A 22,894-nucleotide genomic window follows, 5' to 3' on the forward strand; every position below is an offset into this window, starting at 1 on the left:
AAATGTATTTTAAAATTGTAATCCTGCTAATAATTCCCATTTTTACTAAATATATCGGTTATCTGATTATGTCTTTTTTCTGTAACTGTAATGGAATACAGTTACCTTTTTTTGTATCCTAATCACGTAACGCCTTTTCATGTATTCCGTTACTCCCCAAGCCTGTTTGTGGGGCACACAATGAGACCTGGTGCTGACTAGAAACTGTCTGGTATCAGCTGTCTGGTATCAAATCTAAGGAAAAAAGAAACACAAATCAGTGGCACTGCCTCTTTGGAATGGCAATGAGACTCCATTAAAATGTTCATTATAAATAATTACCAAATAAATTGGAGCGCATTATACCGTGTTAGTTATGTCACTGGGAGGTAAATCTCTTAACGAACTGACCCTGTGGACTGTGTCTTTCTCTTTAATTGAAGGTATACCTGTGAGGCTGTCGGGCAGACTGTGCTTCTAACCATGGAGACTGTGATCTCCATCCACAGCAAAAAAGTGCCAGTATTGGAAAAGACAATCAACTTCTCCCCTCATGTTTGATCCACCTTTATGTAAAACAAATATTTTATCTACATAATCAGTTTATTAACTTACACACCATCATGATATGACACAATTGTCATTCCAGAATGTTTTGCTCCCTTTGGTTCCTGCTCGGACAGGCATGTTAGCTAATCTTATGATTGTGGACATTGCCTTCTTCAAGACTTCATGACATAATTTGGATATTTCAAAATTCTATAAATACCCCTAGCTTTTTGTTTTCATGAGAAATAATATCTGGTCTGCATGTACAAGTCTACACAATGTACAGTCTAGTACATTTTTTTTACTATCATTTTGCCACATACTCTATATAGTATATGGACCAGACACATCCAACATCCAGCACATCACATTGAAAATTCTCTGTCTGCTATTGAAGATTCTGCTGTTGTCACTTGCTTGCTCACAAGTTCTTGAAGGGGGCGTGGTTTGAAACAGCATCATAGACAGCACAGGCATGCAGACGGAAGTGGTACCTCCTGATACCAACCAGTTACTGTGATTTTCCAAATATGTATAGCCAGCACTGAAAATAACTTTTACTGAGTGTAGGAAATTGAAAATACAGATTCATTTTATGTGGTCATCCTTCATTTTCACTATACACATGTGCATGTATAAAAGAGGGCAACTTCAAATACAGAGCAGACATTATTTCCTGAAAACTACAGGTTGTTTCCTTTTCACACCACAATTACTCTTTAAATTATTTGTTTACAAATATTTGCCAATAGCAAACAACAATCAAAGAAAAAAAGGTTCTGGTAATATTGATATTTGTGAATATGAAATCACAGAAAGTCAAGGACAACAAAGCTGGCTGGGACCCTCTGAACAGGTGGGAGGGTCTTGCTTACTGAAGACTCAAAAACTGGAGTAGAATCTGCTGTAATTACACGGTGGTGAATGAGAAGCAGCTTGCTAGACATTGAGGCTGAAACAAAAGTGATCGTTTCAGAAGCTCTATGTCCCAAAACACTAATCATTTTGTGTCCCCACTGTCTGTGGAAGGTCTAGTGCAGTGTTTCTCAAACCTCTCCTAGCGGCCCACTCTCCTGTGTATCTTCTATCTATCCTTGCTGCTTGGTTAAATCAGGTGCGCTCAGCTAATCAAAAGTGCCACTAATGAGTTCAGTCAGGTAGGTAGAGCAAGGATAGACAGAAGATATGCAGGACAGTGGGACACCAGGAGTAGGATTGAGAAACACTGGTCTATCCTGACACTGAGGAGACTGTCCAGCTGGAATCTGATTTTATAGGATGCCTCGTGCTTGCAGGCTTGGAATTCCAGCAACTGCTTGTTCTTTTTTTTTAGAAGCAAAAGCAGTGGGCCCTCTTTGGTACTTCAATGCTCTCTAAATTGAGGTGATTTGTGCATTTGTGATTCATACAGTTCTTCCACATATAGCTCCAAAGTTAAATTTGGCCAGTTGTATGTGTGGTAACTTAATTAAAAAGCACCCCCGATGACAGCAAAGGCTGATTCATGCTTCTTGCAGTCAGCACAGCTGTAACTGTTGCATGAGCAAAATTATGTAATTGTGACCATAATGGCTGTTTTCAAAGAGGGTTGCACTGCCTGTCACGCATCCCCTGGATTTTGTTACAACGTGAAGGGCTATGCAGACAACCAGAAGATCACTGCATTCGATGATTGATTGAAGATGAATACTGGATCACAAATCTACCAAGACGAACAATGGGTTGGAACTAACCGTTCTGGCGGTTGGTGCATATACCGTCCTGTGAAAATGCATTGAGCTTGCAGGGTCTTCACCTGTTGGAGGGCACTACTATGTCTGTGTACGCATTCACATGTGCATGCAAATTTGAAGCATATATCAGCCTTAAGCCCCAGGGAATGGGTTTGAGTGCATGAACCAGGCCTTTTTGAATGAGCCTTGAAATGACATTGAATTGAATTTGGACATGGTAATGTAATTACTCCTAATAATACTGAATTGAGTTGGTTAATGGTAATGAATTACTTGTAATGGTATTCAACTGAATTTAGTAGTGATAATGCAATTACTTGTAATGTCAACTGAATTGGTGCAGAGGCATTACTCTACATATTACTCTTTCCCTGGGCTTTACCTTCAAATTATTCACTTTGTAGAAAACGTATTTCAAACTCCAATGAACAGTTTTAAGACTGCAGTCTGTTGAGAGTACCAATAAGTTTGTTAAAGGAATAGCTTTGAATGCTCCTTTAAAGATTAAATGGATTCTGTTCTAGCGCTACTAGCCTATGCCATGCTTGTTAGCTACACAGCTTGGTTGTCTCATATTCTATGGAGTTGGGCTGCCTAGCACTGAAGGCCTGCAGGGCAGAGAGTATGCGAACCACCTCAGTGGCAGACAGCTTTAGCCGGTGCCTGAGGAGGCAGGAGAACAGGTCCAGAGGCTGGGGCCCCGGGGGCGACAGTCTGTTGATGCGATCCCGGATCTCCACAAGCTGCAGCAGGGCTGAGTCCTGGGATCCCTGAGTGTAGGGGTAGTCCAGCTGCAGGATCAGGTCCTGTATGGCCTCAGGGTCAAAGTGCATGCTGTAGCCGAACAGCTGCATGCTGTTGATCTTCATGTAGCCCAGGTTCTGGGCGGGCTCAGCCAGCTCCAATGGCTCTAGGTAGACAGCACCTGTCCCATTGGCTGCTGAGGCCCTGACCCGGCTCCTCAAGTAGAAGTGGACCGTCTCAAAAAAGCTCTTCCACTTGTTGCCCAGAGTCAGCGTCCAGTTGTAGCAGTCCAGTGGAATGTCCAGCTTAGTCCTCTCCCAGTCAGGGTAACTGTTCTGGCTGATGGGCATGATCCAGCTCTCTGAGTGGCTGCCACCGAAGGGGTTGATGTAAACGGAGATCACAGGCTCCAGGGTGCTGTTTTTGGTAAGGCAGATCTGCAGGGTCATGCCCAGCAGCATGTGCACGTGGTTGGACTTGTACTTGTTGCTCTTGAGCGTGAGCAGCATGCGCTTCCTCCAGGAGGGGTCGAACCACGTGTTGAGCCTCATGTCATTGCTGATGAAGATGGCATGCACCACGATGCGGCTGTCACGATTCTGCAACAAGTAGCGCATCTCCAGGTCCTGCAAGTCCATCTCAAAGCCTATGTAGTGGTCGGTGGAGTCAGGCACTGCGTGACGGCAGGTGCCCTGACTGAGCATGTAGCCTGGGTTGCAGTCGGCGCAGCGTGAGCGATTTTCCACCGAGCAGGAGGCACAGAGGACGCCCTCTCCCACGGTGCATGGGATGGCCCCGTGGCAGCTGGGGTGTTCGTACGGGCAGGAGCAGCTCCGCGTCTCCTCTGCATAAATCCCAATGTGATTGTTCTCACTGCAGTACATGATTGACAGGATGTAATTCAGCCAGTAGTTGAAAGACCTAATAACACACACACACATAAAAAAACACACAGACACACATACACAAAAGGCAGATGTTTGCCCCAGGTTAATTATGAGCACAACATCGACACATTTTACTACATCAAATCTCATCATTTGTTTAATTTTTGTCTTTATTATATCAACAGTAATGTTACATATTCTACCTCTCTATTCTAATGCGCTCTATAGCTGTTACAAGCAGAATCTGAGTGAGGTGTCTCCACTGCAAATATCTCTATGATGTCAGATGCAACAGAACACCGTAAACTGTTGACAAATGCCATTAACCCCCAGCCAGCCCCCCCCCAGCCAGTCAAAACTGGGATGTTGCCTTCCTCCAGGTAAATGTTGTGTGTGTTCTTTTTAAACTTAAAATGGCTGCTGACTTTAGTTAAAGTCTGCGTTCTGTGTCTTCACTGGGGGGTGACACATTTTCATGTGCATGTTGCCTCATGAGACATAAAGAGTGACAAGGAGTGCAAATATGTATGCCTATCCAAAGGCAATGAATATAACTAACTGTCAAATAAAAACATTATGCTGAATAAAAAGATGCCAGTCCAAGTTATGTAATTCTTTGTTAAAATAAGAAAAAAAGGAGCAAATAAGCTGGCGAATTAATATTCAACAGCAAGAACTCGAACATATTCAATATGATTAAAAAAAGATAACTGATGACATCACATAACTGCAGGATCACCCCCACCTCCTCCCACAATGAACACCCAAACATATTTTTATCACCACAAGGATTGTCAATCATGCTAGTATGCAGAGATGGTGCTCCTCTGTGTTGAGCTCCTCACTCGGTGAGGGAGCCCCTCTCCCCCTGCCTTCCAACATAAGCTATGCCAGTGGAATGCCTAAATATTCATGTGGGGAGGCTCCCAGGAGGATGGGTGGAAAGGGATGAGGCCTCTACTATCTGTCAGCACTCCTCACACAGATGGGGAGAGGTGTTACTGTAGCAGAGGGACCCCAATATACTCATTTGTGGAGGGAGGGGAAACATAATTTCATAAATTACAGGTCTGGAGCAATCATAAGAAAGAGAAACCCCACATGGGATGTAACACAAAGAGCTAGAAACACTGAGTGAGCCCTGTACAAGTGAAATAAAACCTACAAAGAAAAACCGACTCGATTTTATTTTGCTCTTTTTCAACCTCTATTCAAATCTCTCAAGGAGCTGGGCAACAATGAAGGTTGTGTAATTGGATTCTAGAGGTTTGGGTACAGCGTATTGTATCTGACAGGGTGTTTATATGAATCTGATGCAAGGTGCCTTTAGATTCATTTCCAACATTAAAATGACAATGAAAAGCAGGGGCTGGTGAAAAGAAAGGATTGATCAGAAAATAAAATCAAACAAAATAACCAGAGCTTATCCAATTCTCCTGAACAAAGCAGAACTTTTACAGTGTGCAGTTTGCCCTCTGCTGCTGTGAAGTAAATATATAATAGAGCACAGCTTATTATTGTTATTATTGCAGTGTTGTGTGTTATGTTTTGTTTCTAATGGCCTTCCATAGGACTACTGTAGCTACATTAAATGATGTCAATACACCTTCAGTTATGTTATTGTGACTAATTTCTCCAAACAGAGCAAAATGCTAAATTTAGTTTATGCTTCTCTCACAATGGAAACACTGTTACAGTCTCTGGTTTGCATTGCATACATTACAAGCAGGTATACTGGCAAAGTGCTGGAAGCTCAGGTTAATATGGGGACCGTAAAAAAGGTTGGTACCTCTCCTTCTGGATGACGATTTTGGGCTGTGTGAGGCACCGCTTGCTGAGGGCAAAGAGCTTGTTGATGATCCCGTGAGCCTTGGTGAGGAGCAGGCTGGTGGTGGTCTCCAGCTGTTGGTACCGTTGCTGGACTCCCGGGTCCAGCTTCCAGAAGTACTGAACAGCAGACATGTTTAAAGCATAGAATGTTGGCAGCCTGCCCACAAAGATCTGGAACTCCTCTGATGGAAAAAAAAACAGATGACAGGTGCAGGTAGAGTTAACGGCTCCTGTAATTGTCCATAATTTATCCAGTAATGCTCCTCTGATAGAAATCACCTCCATTTTTTTATTCTTCACAAGTGCAGGATTCCAAACACATGGATAAATTGAACATTTTTTCTCTTTCTATTACTTAAGTGAAAATGTCACAAGCTAAAGTCATATAAAATGGAGTAAAATGTATTTCAAACACAGCATCCGTTAATAAATAAATATATGACCTACATTCACAATTTTGTATTCCATCACTGTAGATAATGTTGGAACATGATCTGACAGTTGATATCGTACAAACGGTCAATGTTTTTAGGTTATGTGTTAGTGGCTATCAGATCTGTTTCGCTGTATGAGAATTGGCATATTTGTTTTCACAGTCCTATATTTTTAGCATAGGACAAGGTAAACTTCCCCTCTGGGAGTAATAAAATATTCCATTTTATTCTATTACGTACTGTTCTATTCACTGCTTGTATGCTGTGGGCTTTCTTGTGCCAGCTTTGGTATATGACCAACCACACTGTATTGTCTTTGTTAGCCACTGAAATGAGATTGGGGTAATAGATGGACCCACAATTTTATAAAACAACATAACCCTCTTAGTCAGAACTGGACTTTGTTGGTATAATAAGCAGAGATGTCACAGATAATCCGTTACACAGGAATGCTTGACAATAGAGTCTGTGTAACTGAAGAGGGCATACATATGGTAAATGCACTCCACCCCACCCCACTTGCTGTGACGATCTTGACTCATAGATTCATGTTTAAAGCAGTCTACTTGTCCTGTTAGTCAGGAGTGATGTCATCAGTATAAAACATACAGAGAGGTTATAGAAATATCAGCAGCAAAAACCGGTCAGCAGTAGAGCAGGCAGTGAATACTTCCTTTTGCATCAGCCTCCCACCATAAAGCCTGCATCCTGAAACATGTAGTGACCCAGGTAGTGACACATGCTAACAGTTTATGTCCAAATAAATATCTGATGTAACACCAACACTACATATCTACCTAGGTCCACATGTCCACATGCATCTCATGTACCTCCACAATGCTTCATAACAGGGCCATCTGCAATGGTTTCATGAATAGTTATAAATCATTACAACAGATGTTGTCATGTTTATGACAGTGTTATGCATATTTTGTGGCTTAAGTGTTAAGGTTAGAGTTAAGTCAAGGTTAAGAGTAAGGTTAAGTGGTACACCATCTGTTAAATGTTCTTTAATGGGGGGGCACTCCTGCACAGTGCCTCTCTACATTAGACCTACTTCTTCAGACTGCATTCTGGCTCCCCTGTGTAGTTACAAGCTTAACCTAAATCCTGCTTTTTCTTGTACATTACCATAGGCCTGGGTATTTGCGAATTCTGAAGCACTTCTGTGCTCAGCTGGGCAATGATTACTAGAGTGCTGTGACAGATTGTCATAAATTCAGATGTAGTCTGTCATTTTCCACATGCTCTTTTCATCATGTGGCCTTACTATGTACTTTGCAAGTCACACAAATGACCAATTGTGGTGTAAATGCATTTATAATTGAGAAGATGCTCATGATTGGCTTTGTTCCATCGGGATCAGGTGTGACAAGTCGACAAAGTCGCCTCAAGCACTTGAAAGATGCTTGAATAATGTCAGCGGAGAAGCACCTACCCTCCAATCTGTGCCCACTGTGGTGCATTATGGGACCTGTAGTGTGGAAAATAGCCATTGGCTGTGTATGAGTGTTTTGGGGAATATTATTTCACTGCACCCTGTGCTCCTGTATGAAAATGGCAGTGAGACACGCCTGTGCATGAAGGTTGAACAGGGGGAGGGTTTTTAAATATAGCTTTCTACATGGTGCCTCACCAGATTCTTCGAACTCCTGGTTGGCAAGCGCCCAAGCCTCTCGGATGTGCTGCAGGTTGTTCTCCATGGCACGGAGGTCCACCTCGGGGCAGTTGCACTGGGGGAAGGCGGCATTGCAGCGGCACCAGCAGTCACTGTCCCTACACACAAGTTCACCCTTGGTGTTACAGCCGATGTAGCTGAGGGCAGCCTGCACAAAACGACTCCTCAAGTAGTCGGGAAGAATCACTTGCAGTCCTGGGGAAAGGAGGGACGAGGGTTACCACATCTGATTAGACTGTCACAATGGAACACATCAAACAAGTGTTTGTCATTTATGCCACAACTGCTGAAGTTCCTGTTTTAGCCTTTTTTAATGGTTAAGCAAGCAGGTAGACCCAACTTCATGATGCAACCTTTATATATGTGTCATATCTCACTTGAATTCCTATTCTTTATTATAGTGGTAAGGACTAAGCTTTCTAAATCAAAAGTTACTGGTTTGATACCCAAGCAGGCCACTGCTGTACCCTTGAGGAGAGGCCCTGAATTGCTCTTGTAAATATCCAGCTGTATAAATGGATGATTTGTAAACTATGTATGCTGTTGCTTTAAAAAGAACAACTACAAATGTATGGAATGGTTATTGTAGAACTGTGTGATGTATTGAAATAGGTTTAGTTGCTCTCCAGTGCTGTGTCTGATAAATGTATCACCCAGTATTCTCCCTTGGTAACACAGAGGCTTTTAGTTCAGAACAGGGGGTTAAGCCATTGTTAAACAGCTACAATGAATGACACAATCAATGTGAATGCCAAAGTCATTTGTACACATTGACACTGCAGCACACCTGCCTCCACTGCCATTATGTCATAATTGAACAAGAATATACCTTAAATAACAACAGGCACGTAGTCATTTGGTGTTGCCATTAATCACTTAGAATGTAACCATAAAACGTACAGCTCATTGCTCATTGTGGGGGCTGTGAACCTATGTATGCATGTTTTTTTTTAGGGTTGGAGGTGTGGTAACTGAGGGTCAGCACAGTGGGGTTGGTGTTAGATAGGCAGGGGGTGGGAGGATAGTTTTACTCACATTGGGGGCAAATAAGTCATAGCCTGAGGTGGGGGGGGTGGTTGGGGGTGAGGTGAGGAACATAGCTTATATTTGACCTTGCTGTGAGTGGAGGCAGGTCTGACTTTTAATTTAGAGGGCTTACTAGTGTGTCCTAGTGTGAAGGACTGCTCCTGGCAGAGAAGTTCAGTGATTTAACAAGGGTGTGTTGTGTGACACAAGATGCCCAGGCACAGTAAACTCCATCATTTTCTCCCCAGGAGTCCCCTTGCACGCTTAAAGTAAAGTCCATTAATATAGTGGCTATTGGGGCTTATTTGAAACTAAAAGTGCAACTGTAATCTCGTTCTGTGGTGCTCCCACATCAGTGTCAGTGCTCCCGCCCCCTAGCTGTTGTGTTTTCGTTGTCTCCGGTCCATGTGCTTTTGTTTTTCCTTGTGTTCTAGCCCTGCCCTGCTCCCTGCCCTGTCTCCACCCGCCTTTTGCCTTCACCTTCCTGCCCGCACACCTGTTTCCCATCCCCTCATCAGTCCAGCCCTATATCTGCCCTGCCCTGTTTTGTTTGCTAGTTCGTTACAGCGTGTTCTTGCCTGTTTCGTCCCCGCCGTTATCTTCTGCCTGTTGTCTTGCTTGCCTGTGCTTCGATCTTGCCTGTGCTCTGACCTCATTCCTGCCTGCCGCCTGGACTTGTCTGCCTGATCGCTTGCCTGCCCAGTTCCAGACCCTGCCTGCTCCGATCCCTGACCCTGGTTTCATCCCTGGACTGCCTTTCTGTTTTTGAACCCTGCCTGCTTCTGATTCGCGAGTTTGCCTGCCATTTCCAATAAACCACTTGGAACCTGAAAACCCTGTGGTCCAACAGTGGTTTGTGTCCCAGCCTTCACCGTGACAATCAGAGGCTTCGAGGAGTACTCAGTGAGAAAAGGCAGCCCAGGGAAAGTTTCAGTCTGGTCGATCAGTCTGGTAATGGCCACTTATTTCAACCTTGGTTCATTTTCAAACAAACATTTGACCTTTTCGAGAAAATCTAAAATTAAGTTTTAGTCTCCAGTCAGATACATGTGTAAGTTAAAAATTCATTTGATTTTCAGTTAAACTCCAGCATCCATTTACATTGGTATTTCATAAGAGTACCCTCCCTTTTTCATCTTGCTGTGCAAAAAAACAAAAAAAAAAACAAAACTGGATTAATTTCTTCAGAGATTGCATCTATGTTCATTTAAACATGATCTACCTTGTAATTGAATCTTGTTTTCAGGACTCTGAACTAGGACCGAGCTGACGGAATCGAGGTTGTCATAGTTACTGCATCCAAGAGGGCCTGTCCTTGTTTCAGTCACCTAAAGAGAAAAGAGAGAAAGACCATGGCACCGACTTAATCCACTGCTGAGAATGCATCCCAAGTCATTAAATATGAAGAGCTCGCTTGCTGCATGTCTTTTGAAAATAAAATTAATTTTTAGTAATTGTTTGGACATTCATGGAAAGTAAAAAAGATCCTGTGACCGAGGTATTGAACACTAAACTGAATTTCACTTAAGCACATATTTCTTCATATAGTGGTGCACAGGCCTCTTTACATGCAGGCTGCAGTAATTTCTTATTAAACCTAATGAGTTGGGACGGGGTCTATAGTGCCTTTCTCTTCTCCCTTGGCCATGCCGCAAGCTAGTCAAGAGGCCACATCTCTTCGTAAGTCAGTCCATTTCTGTGGATGGGCTTTATGAAGAGAGCAACCGCACTGATTGATAGGATCATTTTCTGCTGTCATGTTATTCTGCTTGGAGAATGCATATTACACACTGGGCTTCAGCAGTGAAAAGATACGTCCATGACCGTCCATGATACTGGGTGAGCAGAAAGCTCAGGTGTATGGTTTTCATGGAGGCAAAAATGACACTGAGAGAAACCTCGGGTCTTCCAATGCATATTGCTACACAGGTCCAATCATGACAGCTTTGGACTGGCAAACTGATCTGAACTGGAACATTTTGTCCTGTTTTAACATTCCAGTGCATGGTTCTGCCACTTTCTATAAAGCCCTGATTGAAAGTTACAGCAAATCAGGATCCCTCTAGCACATCGTAAGACAAACTGCAAGGTTCTATGCAAATGCATCTCTCCTTGTCACTTAGAAATGGTCTGTATTGCTCGAGTGGCTTCCCCTGATATATCCCTAATAGCATAATAAAAGCTACCATATTGCTATCATAGATTAATGGCGACCTTTGGTTTTAGCAATGAAAAGGGAGCGTTTGCCACTTTGTGTCTGCACTTTTTCCCCAGCTTACAGCTTTCCCTTCTTTAGCTTCACCTTTAGGGACACCATGAGAAAGCACTGCAAATTCAAAAATGTAAAACCAAGTGAAAAAGAACTCTTATGAGCCAAAGTGATTTCTTCTCCCATCAGAAATGCACCTGCAGGCCAAGGTAGGAAGCTGGCATCTTGGAAAATTTTATTTAAAGCCATGCAAGCCACCAGTTTGTTATCTGAAAATGCGATCCATTTCATTTTTCAGCATGGTAGTAGGGATGAAGCAACTTCCTGTTGAGATGTTTGGCTGAGAGTGGGGGAAAATCACTACTTCAGCACTCCCAGTACAGGCATTTACATTCCTTTTTATTGGCGCTTCCACACAATTAATTAAAATTCAAGAGGCCTCCACAGGGATTGGCAGATTAATTCCTAGCAGAAACAGATGTTAGACTTAAAGGGAAAATTCCCCGAATGCAAATATGAATATCGACCTGTTTCTTATTTTTCTTCTATGCACAGCAATGAGGCTATATCAGCAGCATGAGCAGTGGCGTCATTAGGTCTGATCATTCGCAGCTATAGCCCCGAATATTTTAAGCCTAGCCCCGAATATTTTTGCCCTGAAGGTGGGAAGTCAGAGGTTTTGTTTTCAGACATAAAAGAACATATATGGCTTTTCATGTCATAAAAGGCATATATAGCTTTCAACTGAATAAAGCATGAGGGTATAAATACAAAGCACTGACATTTGTTCAAGGTGCATTTTGGTTGCTTTGCTTAAGACTTTCATTCACTTTTAAACAGAAAGCATCAGCCCATGCAGCATAAACGGAAACAAGCCTCTCTTTCCACTTTGAAATATTAGCAGAAATGAACACAGCACAGCCCAAAGGATGGTGTCCAATCCAAGCAGTCGAGTCAACCAGACTTCCTCTGAACAGGTTCCCCTTGATAGATTTCGGCTTGACTTACAAGCCGAAATCCGTGTCCCGTTTTCGGGAGAGACAACAGGATTGAGCTCTTGCTCTTGCTGATTGCTCTGCTCTTGCTTGATTGCTCTTGCTCGATTGCTCTAGCTTGGACGAGTTCCTGCTGTGTTTGTGCTGTGTTTGTTGGTGTTGTGTTTGTGGAGTGGTTTCTGTGCTATTACATTCAATTGGATAAAAATAAAAATTGGTGCTATTTACCTAGCTATTACATAAGGTAGGTCTGATCTGCTCTTAAAGTTGAATCTTTTGTTGCCATTAGGGGACAGAGAGGGAATTTTCCACTTTTTTTCCTCCGTCGCAGCTAATTCGGGTAGCTATCCGGGTAGTTTAGCTAGCTAGCCAGTTCGCTTCTGCAAGAAAAATTTATTGAACACGTGGCTACAAACCTGGTGTAGGAAAGAGGGGTACAGGTTTATGGGGCACTGGGACTCCTTTTGGAACAGGGGTGACCTGTACAAGCGGGATGGGTTGCACCTGAACCGGAGGGGTCCTGGACCAGCGTATGCTTAGGGTAGCAGAGGGTTATTTAAACTAGGGTCTGGGGGGGAAGGGAGTTTATACAGTCAGATGGGTAGGGATAGACAGACTGCCGGAATAGAACACACCATGGCTAAATATCTTATTAGTAGAGAGGAAACGATGCTTGTAAATCAGTCAGAGCAGCACTGTAATAGAGGTGGTTCTGGGCAGTTGAGGGCGGGGGTGGAGGGCGGGAGAGGCACACGTGGTACCCTGAAATTCCTCTGTTTAAATGCTAGAAGCATAAAAAATAAAATTCTCGATCTGGAAACCGTTATGAGTAATAGTAACTTTGATGTTGTTGGGATTACAGAGACGTGGTTTGGTGAGGGGATGGGGATGAGTACAACGTAGAGGGATACAAGCTGCTAAGAAAAGATAGAATCAATAGAAGAGGAGGAGGCGTAGCTCTCTATGTAAAGGATAATCTTAATACTCAGGAAATACCAGGAATGGAGCCCCTTGGTGTTAGTGAAGACATATGGATTAAGATATTGGGGGAAAATGAAAAAGGCCTGAATGTTGGAGTATGCTACAGGCCACCAGCCTCAGACAGCAATGTCAGGAGTATGCTCTTTGATAACATTAAAAAAGCATGTCAGGAGGGTGAGGAATCAATAAGGTTAACTATAATAGATTCTTTAGGGCGAGTTCAGTCTCTAAAACAAGAAGACATAAATGTTAAGAGTAAGTTCCGCACTGATATAAGGAAATATTATTTTACACAAAGAGTTATCAGTACATGGAATAGGTTGCCAGGTCATGTAGTTGAGGCAGAGACCCTTGCTGTGTTCAAGTCTAGACTTGATGCAGTTTTGGATACTCTTTAATTAAGAAATGGCGAGCTTAGTTGGGCCGACTGGCCTGTTCTCGTCATCATATGTTCTAAAAAAAAAAAAAAAACAAGTGTATTAAACCTCAACATAAGAGAAAGGATGGCGTAATGGTGGAGTCGTAAATCATATTTAAACGGTCCTGATTTACGTCTCCTCTCCCTCCCACATTTCCTCCTCATACACTCGCTGTTACACGATGTGTTGACTAATCATTTATTATTTGCCGTGCAGGAGACCATCCTCATAATTCTCTCATTCATTACTCTGACTTCTTACTCATATTAGTAAAAGCTGACAAATGGGGTTAGCTATCTCAGAAATTATTGACACAGTACTGCAATGGCATAGTCCTGCATGAGAATTATTAGGAATATATACTTTTCAGGAGGTAGTTATGTTAGCATTCAAATACACTCTTCCGTTTTTTTGTGATGTCTCATTTTTAAACTGAGGAACCGCTGACCATTTATTGGGGTTTTCTTCTTCCATATTAGCCTTGATCAATACAACATAAAAAAGGATACCTTGAATTAAAGCTTTTTATGATACAGACATTGTACAGCACATCTGTCACATGACAAACACAAGCATTACACACATTACATATCTCAATTATCTGAGGTACTGCTGAGGTGGTAATGTATCCTACATCCAAAAGCTGAAATCTTTTTCTTAGTGGACACATGAATTTGTGAAGGAGGCTTCATTTGTGCTGCATAGTGTCTCCCCCTAAAATTGTACAGAGTTAAAATTCTGTTTAACTGTGATTGTTTAAAAGTATTTGTCCATTTAATGTAAATTTTATTTGTAAATATTAATGGAGGATCCTCGTCAAATCACCATTTTAGATCTTGCCAATAGCTACTCCAATTCTGCCAGCTTCATTTCAAACAAATTCATTGTAATTGTGTGCAATAACTGTGTCTAGTAGCCAGCCATCGGCTAATGAGCTCCACACGCTTAATCAGAGGCTCATTAAAAAGAGTTGTTTGGCTGTAGAGCAGGGTCACTTTCAGCTGTTGCTCTGACTGTGTGTCTGCTCAGGCTGGTCCTTGTGTTTTGTGTCAAAGGTTTCAAAAAATGATTTGATTTTTATACTTTTCTGCCTCTGCCTCTGTTTGTTTTATGTGTGGTGCATCAGTGGACTTTAGATAGTGGCTTCTGCTGTTGAAGTGAAATAAGCATTGCCAGGCCTCTGCCTGATCCTGCACAGCAGTGACTTATTCTCGGCAGATCCTAACTGCAGGTGGTAAAGCACTGACCCACAGAAGGCCATTTTTTCCTGGCAGTCCACCTGTATCAATCTGTGTCAGGTGAATCGGTGCCCATTGATACATGTGTTTGTTGTTTGGTTGTGTATAATATCATTTCCAGGTTTCAGACTGCAGCCTGGTACCCAGTCAGGAAACAAAGTAGTCATTGTCTTTTGCTTTGGTTTGGCCTTATTATTGCATGTATTAACTCCTCTTCAATACTGAAACCTGTTTATACTTAAAAGTAGCAAATAAAGACCTTATACAATCAAGACTGTGTATGAAAAGGACCATATGTAGCCAAATGTATATTATGGACTATATGTGGTTGATTCTGTAAATAAAGGACCATGTGCAGTTGTGTGCGTAATAATGACACTATACAATCAAGTCCGTAAATAAAGGACCATATGGGGTGAAGTGTGGGGACCTACCTTGATGGCAGTGGAGGTGATCTGGAGGTGGTGCAGCTTGCGCAGAGTGCTCTCCCTGTCAATGAAGTAGGAGGCAGCCAGCTGGTGGAGTGTCTCCAGGGTGATGCCAGTGCTGTTCCAGTCTCTTGCCTCTGCCCTACTACTCAGCTTCCTCTTATCGACAAAGATTGTCAGGGACTCCTCGCCTGAACAAACAAAAAAGACACTCAGTAGCTTTAGTCCTAGCCTGCACAACTGTACATAAACTCAGTGTTAGCCCTAGTCTTCACAGCTGTGCATAAACTCAGTATTAGCCCTAGCCTGCACAGCTGTAAATACACTCAGTATTAGCCCTAGCCTGAACAGCTGTAAATACACTCAGTATTAGCCCTAGCCTGCACAGCTGTAAATACACTCAGTATTAGCCAGAGCCTGAACAACTATAAATACACTCAGTATTAACCCTAGTCTTCACAGCTGTAAATACACCTAATATTAGCCAGAGCCTGCACAGCTGTAAATATACTCCGTATTCGCCCTAGTCTTCACAGCTGTGAATACACTCAGTATTAGACCTAGCCTGCACAGCTGTATAAACACTCAGTATTAGCCCTAGCCCAGTTATAAACACAGACTCACTATTAGGCTTGGCCTACTCAGTCGCACATACACTCACACATTAAGGGGCTGCAGCGTAGCTGAGTGGTCCAGCGGAGCAGGACTCGTAACTGAAAGCTTGCCAGTTTGATTCCCTGCTGGGGCACTGCTGTTGTACAATTGGGCAAGGTACTTAACCCTAAATGTCCTCAGTAAATATCCAGCTGTATAAAAATTGTAACCTGTGTAAGTTGCTAAAGATGCGAGTGTCTGCTAAATTCCAATAACGTAATGTAATGTAATCCTTGGCTGACTCTGTTTCACAATCACACACATGTGAGAAGCTGTTTAGGCCAAAACTGAATACTTCACTTGCACATACATATATATCGGTACTAAGCACTTGCACATACATGCATACTGTCATGTATATACATATATATACACACATATACACACACACACACACACACACACATAAACATACATACTGTACGTACACATGAATGCATAAAATGAGAATATGTGTGTATGAGTATGAGGGTATATGAGTGTGAGTATGTATGTATGTGTGCATTTCAGTATGTATGCATATGAATGTGAGAATGCATGTGTGTCAGTGTTGAGTATGTACATAGATACTTACATGAACACATACATACATTCTCACACTCATATACATACATACTTAAATGCACACATACATACATACATATATATACTGCTAGTAGTACTGCTGCATCTGTCTACAAAATCAATATATACTGGCTACTCATAGTAACAAGGACTGTTATCGGAAATCAAAGGGCTATTTACAGTATCCCAAATGTGTCAACAGCTGAAATAAAAGTCTACAAACTGTCCACTGTTGTTACACTGATGATCAGTGATGATGTTCAAGGTTAGTGTATGTATGTGTATGTTTATGTGTTGTATGAGGAGCCGTTTAGGCCAAAATTGAATATCTCACTTGCACATACATGCATACTGTCATGCATATACATACATATACATACATACAGGCATGCACGTACATACATACATACATACACACATATATATGTATATATATACGCTATATGGACAAAAGCATTATATATATATAATACTAATATATTTATTAGTATTGAGGGAACCATGATTGCAAATCAGTCAGTGCAGCACTGTAATAAAAGTGGTTTTGAGCAGCTGGGAGTGGAAAGGAAAGACAGGAAATACACACGCAGTACCCTGAAATTCCTCTGTTTAAATGCTAGAAGGATAAAAAAATAAAAATTTGGATCTAGAAACTGTTATGAGCAATAGTAATTATGATGTTGTTGGGATCACAGAGATACATGGGGAAGGATACAAGCTGCTAAGAAAAGATAGAACCAATAGAAGAGGAGGGGATGCAGCTCTCTATGTAAAGGATAATCTTAATATTCAGGAAATTCCAGGAATGGAGCCCCTTGGTATTAGTGAAGACATATGGATTAAAATATTGGGGGAAAATGTAAAGGGTCTGAATGTTGGAGTATGTTATAGGCCACCATCCTCAGACAGCAGTGTTAACAGTATGCTCTTTGATAATATTAAGCTAGCATGTCAGGAGGGTGAGACTATAGTAATGGGGGACTTCAATTACCCTTCAATTAATTGGGAAGCTGTGACAGGTCAAGGTAAATGTGAGGAAGAGTTTTTATATGTTGTAAATAATTGCTATTTGATATAGTCTGTTACTCAAACTACAAGAGAGAACACAATTCTAGATCTGGTTCTGTGTAATAATCCTGATAGAATTGGCAGTACTAAGGTAATGGAGCCACTCAGAACATGTGACCATAGTGCAGTTACATTTGCAGTTTTTTGGCAAGTTAAGTCTGCATTCTCCAATGTTAGAGTTTTCAACTTTAGACGAGCTGACTTTATTAAGATGCGTGATTATACAAGGAATATAAAGTGGGTACCTATTCTAGTTGGCAAAACTGTGACAGAAATGTGGTGCATATTTAAAATGATTATTCTGGATGTACAGCGTAAATTCATTCCGCAAGTGAGAAAAGGGAAGCTGAAAAACAAATCCACAGTGGATGAATAAGTCGCTACGGAACAGTTTAAAACAAAAAAGGAAATTATTTAGAAAATACAAGTTGGAGAGCTCAGTGAGTAATAAGATTGAATACAGTAATATGCAAGCTCAAGTTAAGAACAAAATAAGGGAAGCTAAAAGGCATTTTGAAAGACCGATTGCACTAGATGCAAAGAGCAACTCCAAATCCTTTTTTCAATACTACAGTTGTGAAAGGATAGTTAAGGATGAGACAAGAGGTATAAAAAATAAGGATGGAGTTATGGTTTATGATAACAAAGCTATTGCTGATACCCTAAATAGTAACTTTGTGGAGAGTTTCACAAGTGTTGTTACATATGCCTTCAGGTGCATTCAGTTCTCAGAGTCTTATGGAGAAAATTGATTTAAATGATGCAGAAGTACTAGATAAAAACTGTGTCAAAACTCTCAAAACTGGAGAAATACCAGATGACTGGAAACATGGCAGTGTAGTACAATTTAAATCAGTAACAGACTGTATCAAAAAGCAGTTACTTACAACATCTAAAAACTCTTCCTCACATTTACCTTGACCTGTCACAGCTTCCCAATTAATTGAAGGGTAATTGAAGTCCCCCATTACTACTGTCTCACCCTCCTGACATGCTCCTGACATGATATTATTCCTCAACAGCAACAACCAAAAGGTAAAATAAAACTCTGAGGCTATGATCTGCTTTGTTCAGATGGCAAGCACCCATGGTGTTTATATAGTATAAGCTAATACTCTGAGTCTACGCCACAACAAGCCATGCAATTCGTACATTGTATGTGTTAGTCACTTGGCAAATGCTTTTATTCAGAGCAGCTTACAAACCAAAGGTACAGAAGTGTTTATAATAAGGCTACATGAAGGACACCACATACAGAGCAGGACAGACCACATCTGAACATCTGTCAATTACAAACTGCTGTACTGTACAGAACACAGAAGTGCTACAAAGAAAAAGCAAAAAGTGTTTTTATGATGCACCGACAAATTGTAGAGTTGATACAATTTGTCAAGGAATACACTGAGTCTATGCTATTTTTTTCTGGAATTGTAAACAGCTGTGGTAAAAAATGGGACGAAACCAAAGCCTAAACCTGAAATTGCAACTTGGCTCTTATGAAATACTGGGCAACAAGGGGGTGGTTCTCACTTGGCCCTACCTTCTCCACAGAGAAAGGACCTTCTCCCAAAACAGTACAGGGCATTACCTCCTAGCGTTGCAGACAGCAGAAAGTGTGTGCCGTATTTCCGGATTATGCTCTCTGTGATCTTCTGGGCATTGGGCCTACGCCCCAGCAGTCGGACACTCTGCATGAACTCGGGGTCGAGGGGCACAGCGAGGCCACTGCCATCCTGCCTTTCCAGCGCCAGGCTGTTGATCTTCCACCGACCGAACTCTCTGGGAGGTTAAATGAGACAGACCTTCTGCTACCGGGCCAACAAAATAAGCAAATCATGCATGTTCCCCATGTACCTCCCTCCCACACACACACACACACACACACGTGCATGCACACATGCACGCACCCACACACACAAAATCTGGAACACAACACAATGAAATGATTACTTTGAAAACAGTGCACAAAATCTTTTGCTGGAGGTAGATCTGCATAAGCCCTTTTGTTGTCTACTTTTTAATTGTGTGCGCTCAAAATGTCAGCAGCAGTAAAATGGCAATTGTATCTGCTTTGCAACTTGAATTCACGTACTTAATAATACAATAATAAGTATACTGCAATAATACATCCTGCAAATACAAATCCTTCTTTTTCATGTCTTGTGGGAACACTGTATTACAGTGTTTGGGGAACTGGAATTACAACCAGTGGATGGTAGGTTTAGATGGTGGTGCACTGCTGTTATACCCTTTAGCAAGATGTTAAAACCTAAATTGCTTTGGTAAAAAGGTCACAGGTCAAATGTAAAAGCTGTATACATCACTCCAGAGAAACACACCTGCTAAAGTAATTGCATAAATAATCATAAACTGCATTCTGAACTGTTGTTAAGTTGCTTTATTAGTGATTAATGCATTCAAAGAGAAAATAATCACTGTGCTCCACTGCTCCATTTAAAATCACAGCTTCAGACACACAGAACCTGTTGTATTCAGTTTTATTCATGTCACTTTCACTCAACTATTTTTGGAGAAGCAGCTGTTCAACTCCATATGCATCTGTTTGGCATTGACTGTTTGGCTTTGCTGTTGACTGGCTGAGCAGAACCTAACATTAATATCTTACTATAAGCTCAAATAAATCAGTATCAATGCAGTATGACTTCCCATATAGTTCCAGTTATCAAGATATGCAAAAATGCTGCCTGATATCAAAGTAGGGTGTTGTTTACATAGGTTTATTATACAGTATTGGTGTAGCTATCTACCTACAGTTGAGTTTTTATGGAACTCCTGCACGCAAAGTTTATTTAACACAATTAACTTCATAGTGACGAGTGGACATAATTACCCAACAAAAACAATCACTGATAAAAACAGCTGAACACTCAAGTCAACACAGTAGTGTCTGCACAGGTGCTTCTGAGCACAGTTTAATCTCGCAGTGGTGAGCGCTCTTTCGGGAGGTTGTCAAGTAGACTCGGTCAAGAACTAGGCCTACTTGACAACATCCTAACGGGACCCGGAGCAACTCGGAATCAGAGTGGAAATTATGCTCCTGGGAAACAACCAGGTTGGAAAAAAAAACAGAAACCGCACCTTTCTTCACAAGTGGACGCTTTTACAGTGGCGTAAAAAAACCTTCTATAACGCATATGTGACGCTTCCTCTCCAATGTCTTCTTTAATATCCATCCATACGACTCGAATATTATTACGTATAATTTGATTAGTTAATTTACTTGTTTTACTCTGCAAGAAAGCAATACCTCGACGTTGTCGGTAATGTTTGAATTAGGATGTTGACAGGAAAAATCTGACAACACATTTGCTGTTTAGTGTAAATCACTGTCAAAATAAAATGGTGATTTGCATGCACTGACATAACGCTCTCTGGAAACAGAGTTTCTGGTGGAAAGAAAAACAAAATGTCTGGACATCTACTCTACAAAGCTTTGCGGAGGCTGTAAGAACTCATCCTGCATCATTGTATCTCGTCCGTTCCAATTCAGCCAACATGTATCCCTACCTGTGAAAACACCTCATTTCCTTTGCAAATTTGAGTGTACAGCTGTCCTCAGTGTCACTCCCTATTATAAATACACAAAATCAGCTTCAGTAAACCTCCAGACCTCTATCACTGCTAACATACCCAATTTACCTTCACCCAAAGGGCGTTTACTCCATGCTTGTGAATCTGGCATGGCATTTCATAACCTTCTTCCAATACTTGAAGAAGCTTTTGGGGATGAATTTTGTTTTGGGAGGGAAAATATCGAAAAGCACGTATGACTCAGTTTTTGCTTAGAGTTCAGGGGAAGTTTTAATTGATTCATTTAATGAAATAATTGTATGATATTAAGATGACATCATTCCTGACCAAGTATTTCTGCCTTTATTCCCTGTGTGTGTGTGTATGTGTGTGCATGTTTAACTCAAGTATTTGTTAATTTTCCTTCGAAATGACGTGATCCGTTTGCGGTGTCACCACTAGGCGGCGTTCAAGCATTACATCATTAATATCCCAACTCCATTGTTAGTAGCAGAAAGGAAGATGAACATTGTTACGCACTTGATGGGGAAGAGTCAAGAATAATATATATTTACTAAATATATTTCACATCTGGGAACAACAAGACTGGATTCTGGCTGAGAAATACTTGGTTCAAGAAAAACGGGAGCCCCCCCCCCCCCCCCCCAATTCTATCGTGTGTAATGAACAATTCTGATAGCTCAAATAAACCTCTTACCAACTGGGAAAAAAGGAAAGTAAGAAAAAACAGGCCCCAGCCTCAAGTTTAAGTACACGTACTGGCAATCAACGTACTCGCTGCGTCTAGACAGTCCATAATTTCGTTGGGGCCAGTTATCTCACCTGTAAATCTTGTACCTGGTGGTGAAACCCTGTTGGTAGCGCTCCGCAAACTCGGTGAATTCCTGGGAGTGGTGAAAGGGCCCTTTATCCGACAAGAGCCAGCCAAGGGGACCGGCGACATCACTAGAACTCGCCGCGGTGGCCAAAAACCAGCAGTGAAGGCTTACTGTCATACACTCCCATAGAAGCATTAGACACGTAAGTCTAAAAGCGGTGCGCCGGTGCCTCATGCTTCACCCTGGGAGTCATCATTCTCTCAATACTCCTTTTGTCCTGGAATGAGAAAATTACTGTCAGTTTGTGGTTGCCATTCAGCGCCTGCCCATAACGCCCAACGACAAACGTATTGTGTGTGTTTTGTTGTGTTGTGTTGTGTGTGTGTGCTTGTCTGCATCCTAACGCTACATATTTGACACATCTGAGAATTATGTTTTTCTTATTAGTGAAACATTAGGCTATTTAAGTGTAAATCATCATCCTTGGTAGCATTCATTTTATAATAATATTGCGTAGCTATACTTCATTTTGCAGGATACACCTACTGTCAATAACCATTCTAATAACAGTTTAATATGTTCTTACCTGAATTCGAAAACTTGGGAATTAAAGTTCTGAATATCACAGAGATGACGTTTTGTCGCATGAAAGTAAATGTAAGCTGCAAGGAAATTTTATATGACGCACACCAGACCAAGAAAAATAATTTATAAAACATTAAATGACTTGGAATGGCAAATTTCCTCCTCAAAGGCGTGTTTTCAATCGCTGTAACTCCCAAATGGTACCTCACATTAAATTGCAACCATTAGAAAATCAACATTCCAAAACAAAGGTGCACCTATAATAATGTCGCAAGGCACGATCACGGCGGCGTTAACGGACAGGTATTTCCGGATGGAATGAAAGTTGTGGACTGGGCTCCACAGAAGCAGACCTGAGATGAAATAATCAGTTTCAGTTGCGGTTCCAGTCATCAAAAAGGCAACGACTGTTATCCTCAGCTGAAATCTTGACTCGACATTTAAATAACTATAATAATTTTCCTTCGGAAAATAACGAACTGCTTGAGTCCTGCGCTACACCCGTGGCACTCCGTGCCGCGAC

At 41.6% G+C, this 22,894-nt stretch overlaps 1 protein-coding gene across 1 annotated transcript; it reads right to left on the minus strand.

Annotated features, from left to right (window-relative positions):
• Positions 1–2,636: 2,636 nt before the first annotated feature.
• On the minus strand, positions 2,637–22,442 carry LOC118795793 (BMP/retinoic acid-inducible neural-specific protein 3-like). The gene is made up of 8 exons (XM_036554525.1): positions 22,373–22,442; positions 21,791–22,063; positions 19,005–19,195; positions 15,137–15,321; positions 10,083–10,188; positions 7,793–8,029; positions 5,682–5,904; positions 2,637–3,926 (listed from the first exon to the last, which is right to left on the minus strand). The coding sequence occupies exons 2-8, from the start codon at positions 22,018–22,020 to the stop codon at positions 2,810–2,812; spliced, it is 2,289 nt and encodes a 762-aa protein (XP_036410418.1). The 5' UTR covers positions 22,021–22,063; positions 22,373–22,442; the 3' UTR covers positions 2,637–2,809.
• Positions 22,443–22,894: the final 452 nt, after the last annotated feature.

The sequence above is a fragment of the Megalops cyprinoides genome, chromosome 20 (genome assembly GCF_013368585.1).
Source record: "Megalops cyprinoides isolate fMegCyp1 chromosome 20, fMegCyp1.pri, whole genome shotgun sequence".
In the NCBI taxonomy this organism is placed as follows: Eukaryota; Metazoa; Chordata; class Actinopteri; order Elopiformes; family Megalopidae; genus Megalops; species Megalops cyprinoides.